The sequence below is a fragment of the Fringilla coelebs genome (genome assembly GCF_963513975.1).
Source record: "Fringilla coelebs genome assembly, chromosome: 1".
Taxonomy (NCBI): Eukaryota; Metazoa; Chordata; class Aves; order Passeriformes; family Fringillidae; genus Fringilla; species Fringilla coelebs.
The window spans coordinates 70,642,778-70,651,966 of NC_140028.1; the positions used below are offsets into that span (position 1 = coordinate 70,642,778).

Consider the following 9,189-nt stretch of genomic DNA (forward strand, 5'->3'; position numbering starts at 1 on the left):
TGGGAAATAGGGCTGTTCAAAATAGGCTGCAAAGCACTAATTCTTAGTGGAATGGACTTTCAACGGATTTCTAAATAACTCAGACCAAGGTTTCAAAAGGATATTTAGGACAGATGATAAAAGAGAGTCTCTAGAGCCTTTAGGAGCTGTGAAAATCTCACACATTGCTGAAAACGGTCCCTGTGTTTTCTAGAGAAATTATCTATAGAGCACATGGGTGAGAAGAACAAGATTAAAACAATAAAATGTTATAGGTGTCAGATCAGCTTAAGAAGTAAATTTGGGGTGGAGAACAGGACAAGGAAGGAAGAAGATCTAGTGGACAGAGCAGCAGAAATTAAGCATGCAGAAGGAAGCTGCTCAACACATAGTGGCTTTCTGGGGGTTGCAACATTAAAATCATAGCAGGCTCATCAAAGAAATAAAGAGTCTTGATGGTGACCAGAATATCTCTTCCAATACATTTCTGCTTTGCTATGCTATTTGGGATTATTACTAGAAACTGTTGATGACTTTACTTCCATAAATTATCCTTTCACACCTGTTGATCATTTGGGCATCCCCCCTTCCTGGGGACACATGTCAAAACATAAATTTCATGATCCCCTGGTACCTCCTTTATGAAATTTGCACCCTCTGTAGTAATTTTAAATGATAATTCAAAAACTAAAGGCCACCAATAAAATCTGGCAAGTGGAGGATTTCAACACCTTGCTTCTTGGAGCAGGAGAAATATTTCAAATGTTTCTATCAGCTCTGTAGCACCACAATAAAGTCCCAGTACATGTTTGGAAGAAGCACAAAAGCAGATTTTTAAAAACTCGTGGAAGAGTAGAGCTTATCTTTCTTTTCTAAAAATAGCTTATTTCCTGTAATCTTTGACCTTTGAAATGCTAAATTGATGAGAAAGGTAATTAAACTTTTGACTTCAGGGTTAAAAATTATTTCATTAAATGTTACTACAAATCTGAGGATGCAAGCTGTCACTTGGACATTTCTATCTCACAGGCTGATTAAAACTAAAAATAGATTTCTCACCTAATAATTTCAGTAGGATGAGGTAAATATTTATTCTTTTCATTTAACAAATTTGCAATTCCCATTGTTACCTCATATAGCCCTATGTGTACAAAAAAACCCCTCCAGAGTGTAGAGACTTCATTAAATGTCTGACTCAAATTCCTTGATGTATGCTGTACGGACAGCTGATCTCTCAGGCTGTTACAGGTTAAGTGGAATGCACGGTAAACCCTATGTTGAAATAAATCTAAATGCTAGGGGATTCCCTTTTGATGAAAGAAACAGATGGGACATTAGGAAATTCACACAGAGAGAAATTGTTGACTGGCCATATCTGCTCATGCAGGGGCTGTTGGTTACCACAGGCCACAGTCTAGCTCCCACTTGCCAGATGCACACAGATAACAAAAGCTGGTCTTTACAATGCTCTCCTGTCTGTCTTTCAATCTTCAAACTACTTTTTCAGATCATTCTTGTCTACCTAAGTTTGGTGATAAATAACAGTGAGGAACAGATCTTGGGACTTGGCAATGACAGTGTTGTACTAAACACCAAGCCTGCCTACACTGCCATGCCACTGCCTACACAGGAAGACAGGCCCCTTCACCCCTAATACACCTATAGGATTATACAGGCCAAATACCACTCCTAAGGTATTATTTTATTCCTTAGAGATTTTCTTTTGAGGAGGATCCAGAATGTGCACAGCAATCATATGGCTCCTAATATGCCTGGGGCATATAGACCCATCCTTTTTGTAAAAAGGGGGAGTTAATTTTTTTAGCATACTGTTTTCAGAGAGCTAGCTTAGAGCTAGCAAAAAGGAGCAATAGAAGAGTTAGAAGTGTATGCAGCTTTACAGAAAAGACAAACATTGCAAGCATTGGAGTTGATACCTACAGATCATCCCTAAAGCAGAGTATTGTGAATTGTCTTTGTTTCTGTTGACTATGGTAAATGTCTCGCTACAAGATATAACCCTTAGAAACAAAAGACCTATGGGTAGAGAAAGTGGCTGTAGAAAAATTGTTAATGTCAGGGCATGGAAAATCTAATTTATTGCTGAGTATTGAGAATAACAGATGGAACTCATCATATTTAGAATATGTGTATATATTGATAAATTACTGAACTGTTGGCAGAATCATTACATCATCAGCAAATCTAAAGTTCAACTTTGCTGGGTCTTCATGATATTTGTGTATATATTAATGAAAATTCAACACAATGAAAAATCGTGTTTGGGTTTGAACAAAGAACTTAAAAAATTTAATTTTTGACTCAAGGCTTAAAAATTTTGTAGGGTTAGTTACTGTGGGAGAAAGGAGACATAACTCTTTTTACTGAGTTGATAGACAAGCAGGTAATGAAAGACTTGGTCCAAAGATCTTTGGACTGAAAAATAAATCATTTAGTAAGTGCTCAGATTGTTAAAAAGCATTTTAAATATTATTTTTTTCATAAAGTATATCAATAGGCATGTAGGAGCTGAAATTTTTGCTCACATTTTTGATATGAGGGGATCAAATGGTAAATAAAATAAAGATGCATAAGATGATGCACACACTATTAGCTTGTGCTGGAGTTTGGGAGTAGGTTCTATTCCTAAATCTGACACCATCCTGCTGTTTTATGTTGAATTGATTATTTTGCCTTCTGTGCCTCCCTTTCCACCTAGTATCCTTTACTGGATTTCCTTAGACAATTAATATTTAAAGGCACTTGCAATCTTTCTGTAGATTTTCCACCTTGACCCTTACTCTTACAATAATGTTAGAATGTAAGAATAATGAGCAGTACTTTTATTCGTGGGTAAATCCTTGTACTTTGATAGTCATCCCTTTACAGAACTATTTTTATCATATAGGGCATTTATCACAGCATTCTGGGAGTCACTGTGCTTTTTTTCCCTCTTTTCCTTTTTTTTTTTTTGCCTACTAGTAAACAGGCATGGTGCTCAAGTAATATTTAGTCTTTTTAGTGCACTACGTGGGAGCTGCTGCATACAGTAGTCATCAGCATTGCTAGTCCTTGGTGTGAGTCTGGGATCCCTAAGAATAATCAGCATTTTGCACCATCATCTCTGGACAACAATTCTAACCCAACAGACTTTATCAGTTGTGGATTTTTACCTCAAAGATAAGTGTTTTCTAAAGTTCTCTCACATAGAAAATCAAAGATAAATGAAGATCAAATATTGGAATCTCAAATAAATAAACAGTACGTATGTTCTAATATGCATTTCTGAAGAAACCTGAATAACAGATAACACAGTAAATTCAAGATTTTTTTTTGGCATTCATTAATTTGAATTGCATTCAAATTAATAATAAAAATAATAATGAAAATACCTGAGCATTTATTGAATTTTTATCAAATCTGACTTCATATAATTTTGACCTGGACCCACATATTTCATTCCATTTCCTACACAGAATGAAAACTCTCTTTCCTGAGGAGAATATCAAGCAACAGTCATGGTAAGAAGATAAACAGTAGGATCTTTATAAGTTGTCTGCAGATGAAGATGCCTTTCCCAAAGAAGGTTGCACAAAAAACCACTATGTACCTGAATAAGATGGAAAGGCACAGGACCTGCTTGTTTACCAGCTTGTGAAAAAGTAATTTAACATTATTGGTATATCATCTACTAGCATTTCTTATTAGAGTGTATTTGTTATCTTACCCAAGATTCTGTCGTTCTTAGAACTCTGCTGACCTCCAGTACTAGTTGAAAGGTCCTCTGGTATGGGCATAGGTTCATCTGGATCATCAGGGACATCACTAGTTGGAGGACTTTCCTTTCCTAACAGTGAGGAAAGCATTCAGTTAGATTTCCATAGTCAGAGTAGCCTCATTTTCAAATAATACAATAGGAGGAACCACAAACCAAATAAAACTTACAAAACCCCTAAACACTACTAAAGCATGATATTCATAGGACCAAACCCCAGTCTCCCGCAAAGAAAACTTCTTAGGAATACAGGGGAATAATTTTTTTAAAAATAATACATACCAATGTCTCTGAAAAATTTACTGAGTGTGGATACACAGTTATTAGTCTTACCATTTTGGATATTTGTGAGATATGTATGTTTTCCAGCTGCTATGCTCAGAAGATCCAATTTAGCCAACACAGACTGACAGATTATAAAGGTTATCAAATGGACATCCTTGGTTAAAAATCTTCTTTCTTCCACAACTTCTCCTTGAAAACACGTCTGGATTTGCTTCAAAGACATAGTGAAGTCTAACCCACAGGTATTCTGGGGTTCCAAATGAAGTACCTCAAATAAAGTTTTATCTTCAACTGAAAATTCAGCTACAATGCTAGCAAGCTTCACTAATACCCCCAGATCAAGTTCTGGCCTACAAGTAGTGAAGTGCCTGTAGGTACCAAGACTTCTTAAACATGTACAATTAGCAGACTTCAAGGATTTTATTGTCTTCTATTTGCAAATAGGAAACAAACCCCAACATCTTGAGTACACAAGGTTTTGCAGAGGCAAACAACTTGGTGTTTTAAAACACTGCAGATATTGTGGAACAAGCATGCCTTGGAAACATCTACTGAAGGAATTATCTAAGTGAATAATTTCATTGACTATTACTAAAAGACTGGCCATTGCATTAATAGCAAAGAACAGAACAGGCCCAGAGCAGAATTCAAATGCAGTAATGTTCACGTAAGACCCTTGTCTTGAAAATGGAGATGTTACCTAATTAGATTGATGAGATCTGTTCCACATCCTGTGTAATTGGCACACCGGTAAAGGCAGTCATTTTATGGCACACAGCCTTAGCAAATTAGTGGGCTTTTTCCTAACGAGAATTCCCTCATTAAAACACAAACATCAATTAAACCTTAAAACATTTACCAGAAATGGAAAAACTAAACAAAATATACCTTACTTTAGTGACAGCAGTTTAGTGGTGACAGTTACAGACTTGATCTGAATGAAGTGAATGGTTTCCTCCCTGCCTCCTGGATGGATCAAAGCATTGTGTTTTCCCATCTATACTGATCATGATGGGGAGAAATGACAGGTAGTTTTAAATCATCTTCCAAATTAACTGTTTTAAGTTGTTGGCACAGACTTATGTTTAAATGAATTAAATGAGTATGTGACTGCATTTCTTAATGACACAACTATGAAAACTGCGGAATAATTGCTGAGCAGGAGTTTTGAGAGCTGCATCACGTGAACCATCCCAAACTGCAGCCAGGGGACTCCAGGGTATTGAAGAAACAGTCCTGCACTGGCAGAAGGATTAACTAGATTATTTAATAAGGTCCTTCTCATACCTGGCTTCTGTGGCGTATTCTTAAATGGGCAAAATCACACCCACTGAATACCAGTGCAAGAGCAAAGGCAGATTGCATAAATGGACAAGAGGGAATTTTACAGCAAAGGAAAATAAAAGCAGGAAGTAAGTGAATTTTTTTTTTTTTTGCCATTCACAATTTAGCTCCTTATTTAATTATTTCTTCAGATTTCTGGGATGTAGGGAACTTACAGAACTGACAGCAACTTTCCATTGCAAGTCTTAACCTGCCAAGCTGAGGCATCTCTTACAAATAAAATGCACAAGTGAGGAGGGACAGCTGAAATATTTCACTTTGTTCAACACATTTTGCCTCACACAAAACAAAAAAACCAGAGGTTTAATTGGAGGTCAAGCAACAGCCTGGCAGCTGTCTTCCCATTACACATAAGTTAAGGAAATTTGTTAGAAAGTAACAGTAATCTAAAGCTACCTGCATCTTCCAAGGATGAAACAGCACTCCCAGTTACAACAATGGATGGTGATGCTTTGACTGAGTCTAGGCTGAGAAGAACAATTATCCTAAAAAGCTGAAGACTATTTTTGACTACAAACCAATATAAACTCATAATACCAAAACTATGGGAAAACAGATAACAAACAAAATAATATCTTTATAAGTGTGTTATTAGGCATCCTACAATATGTAGTCTAGGCAGGATTTGAAGTCAGAGCAGTTTTTTTTGAAATAGAAACCTGTTAGCAGAAGAATACATTTGCAGTGCTGAACTCTTTGGTTCACTAAATGGGTATCAGTGCTCTACTTGTTCAATTAATAGCAGTTTGCCCACGTGGTATGACTCAGACTCGCCTCATGGACTTGGTGGGGCAGAAGCTGGAGATCAGGTCTGTTTCCCTCTTTGCAGGAGACTGCAGTTAAGAAAACTTAGTAAACTTGTCTTTATTGGCCCATTTAATACAATTTGATTTCTTCTTGTTACACATGATTGAGAAATTCCTACATGCAAAAAGACAGGACAAAACCAGTAGATTTTAAATGGATCCATTTATTGAGCTCTGTCTCTTGGATTCTAGAGCATCGTATTTGTATTTCATGCCTTAACTACATCTAAATCATTACACCATGGTAAGTTCATTACTGCACGGCAATCTTACACATACACGATCTCAACAACATTCTTTTTCCACTGAATTTAGAAATGGAAGGGGAGTGGGGAAAGGTGGGAATGCTTTCCATTTTAATTTCAAACAGACATGCCCACAACAACAACTGGTCAAAGGAAAAGGAGGTAAACCCCACCCCAATACCTAGTGGCCAGTATTGGGGAAAATTATTCAAAAGTCACATAACAGAGCAAAGTAGTTTAAGAAGTGAAGTAGAAAAAAAAGAATCTAATCTTGGGGTGGAGTGGGTGGTTTTTTTTTTTTTAATTAATTATTATAAAAAGCCACCTCAGCTGTGGAATTGAAGTTCTGTTTCTGGTACTGCCACTGATTCGTGTTGCTCTTGGTTAAGTCATAAATAGAAAGAATTACAACTGCAGGCTGTATCAAATATTTATTTCAATCTGCATCTCTGTAAGATGGTCTCAGATTTTCTACACTGCCATTTCTGTATAAAAACAGTCAAGGAGTCTAACCTATTAGTGATGCCTGGCAAGACCCTCAACTTCTCTCTGAGTTTCCCCATCTCTGCCCTAGAAATAGACTTGAAGCCATAAGGAAAGAGAGGAAGGGAAAAAAACTGCAATAAAGTTCAATAAGGTTTTAGTATCCTTTATTTCTGTTGAAGTCCTTAGCCTTTACATGTTCCTTTAACATGTACATCCAGATCTGAAAGTGATTCAGTTCATGCCAGAATGGTGCTGCTGGTGCTACGACTATTGAAAAGAAAGCCAGGGCAGGATGTATTATAGAAATCTCATTCCCTATCCTTTCACAAACTTATGTTGGGGGTGTGTGTATTTAATATTGAGGGTTTCTTCTTCCTGCTTTTGCAGAGTGCAGCACAACAGCCTGATTTGTTCTAGGAGATCTCTTAATGTAAGATGTGGAAACATTTCTACTGTTTTTTCACCTTCCTTAACTGTTAGACCCTAGAACTGAAAAAAAAAGAAAAAAAAAAAAAAGAGAAAAAAAAGAAAAAAAAGGCAGGAAAAATACTGCTTGTTAAGTAAGATATTATCTGTGTTTTCTGACTCTCTTGTATGGGTGCCGGATACCATTTGGTTAAATGTATGTCAGCTCTCTCCTCATTTCAGAACTGCAACTGCTTGTCTCATGAAATATCACTTTCAGGAGAAAAATAAAAAGTGTGAACTCTATGCTAGTCACACAGTATTTCAGTTCCTCTAGGAGTCAGCCATGCCTGGATTCCCCGAGGTGGGAATGTCTGTGTGCACGCAGGGTTTGGCTCACTCACATTAGTTTTATACTCTCCTGGCCTGGTTGGCTGCTGCCACACCTGAGTCAGCTGCAGCTGCATAATGCACATGGCTGCAAAACACCGCGTTTGAGCTGGGGAGATTGTTTCTAGAGACGTTCTTTATTTCTGGGTTGAATTACAAAACAAAAAACCCTGAAGAAACCCACTAAACTAAGTTTATTTTTTAACTTATATTTTCTAAAAACACAACCAAGTGTGCTAGTGAAGCCTCCTAATTCCATAGGCCCACAGAGCCAGCTACACCTGATGAGCAATACTCATAAAACAGGAGAAATAAATAAATGTTTTACAGTTGACAGGACAATCTTACACTCCTGAAACTGTGCAATTGTTTAACTGGTTCCCAACATATAGCAGAGCTCCCTCATCATGCTAGGAAGCATCCCAGAAGCACATAGAAACCAAGGAGAATCCAAGGGAAAAGATTCCTTTCTGCATTCACCAACCTATGAGAAAGAAGTAGGTAACATCCCTGTACCTTCAGATCCTCTATTTTTGAGGTCTAGTAAGAGCTTATGAAGAGCAGTATCTGTGGAACCTAATCTGACAAACTCTCATTTCCAGAAGGTGAGTTCCCAAATAACTCTTACCATAAATGAAAGTAAATTAGGAAGTTCTTTCTTTGGCCATAAATTCAGCTAACAACCCAACACAAGTCACAGCCTTTGCTCACAGAAAGTACCAGATGCTCAGTGATAGAAATGGCAGGAGAGTTCAAAGCAGACTTTAATCAGTTTGGGTAGGTCTCCCTCTTACCAAAGGCAACTTTCTTTTTCAAGGAAACCCTTTCTCATTGCAGAATAGTACTATTGCATGAATATGCTAGAAAAGCTAAAAGGCACAGCAAAATACTACAGTGGTTCAACTACCGAAAACTTTGAGAACTACAAATTATAGATATACATCGATTATGTATATGTATATTTACATATATACAAGCATTTAAAATGGCAAAGTTCCTTGTAAGATTTCCCTCTGAAGGGGAGAGGCAGGCCACAAGGAATGCAAAGCTCTACCAATCCAATCCTTGACTCAAGGCAGCATCTCCCCTGCTGCTACTCTTCATGTCAAAAGAAAAACAAGCAATGCTCTAGTAAGAAGTAGCAGGTGTGAAGCTCCAATTCATACCGTTGTAAAGAATACCACAACAGTTAGGTGGGGGTATCCAGGGTAGCCTGTGCTGCTGCAGAGGAAGAGGAGGTCAGCGCTCCTCTCCAAAAGAGCAGAGGAGCTGGATTCAAATCGTTGCGCGCTCTCATTGCTCCAGGCAGATCCAAAGCGAAAATACAACTAAAACCCCACTGCTTTTTCTACTAAGGCCACAAATGCTCCAGGAACCTCATAAGACAGATTTTATTTCATGTACAAATTGGTTCAACCTGCAACAAAGCAGTGATGTGTAAGCTTATCCAGTTACAATTCCAAATTTGTTACCT

At 37.5% G+C, this 9,189-nt stretch overlaps 1 protein-coding gene across 17 annotated transcripts in view; it reads right to left on the reverse strand.

Annotated features, from left to right (window-relative positions):
• Window positions 1-9,189, reverse strand: part of IKZF1 (IKAROS family zinc finger 1) — a gene marked incomplete at its 5' end in the record, with an annotated part of 52,835 nt that overhangs the window by 41,772 nt on the left and 1,874 nt on the right. For all 17 annotated transcript variants that reach the window (XM_084212860.1, XM_084212867.1, XM_084212868.1 and 14 more), the window contains one exon: window positions 3,707-3,826. In XM_084212860.1, the coding sequence (XP_084068986.1) occupies window positions 3,707-3,826 (120 nt within the window). The remainder of the gene's footprint in view (window positions 1-3,706; window positions 3,827-9,189) is intronic.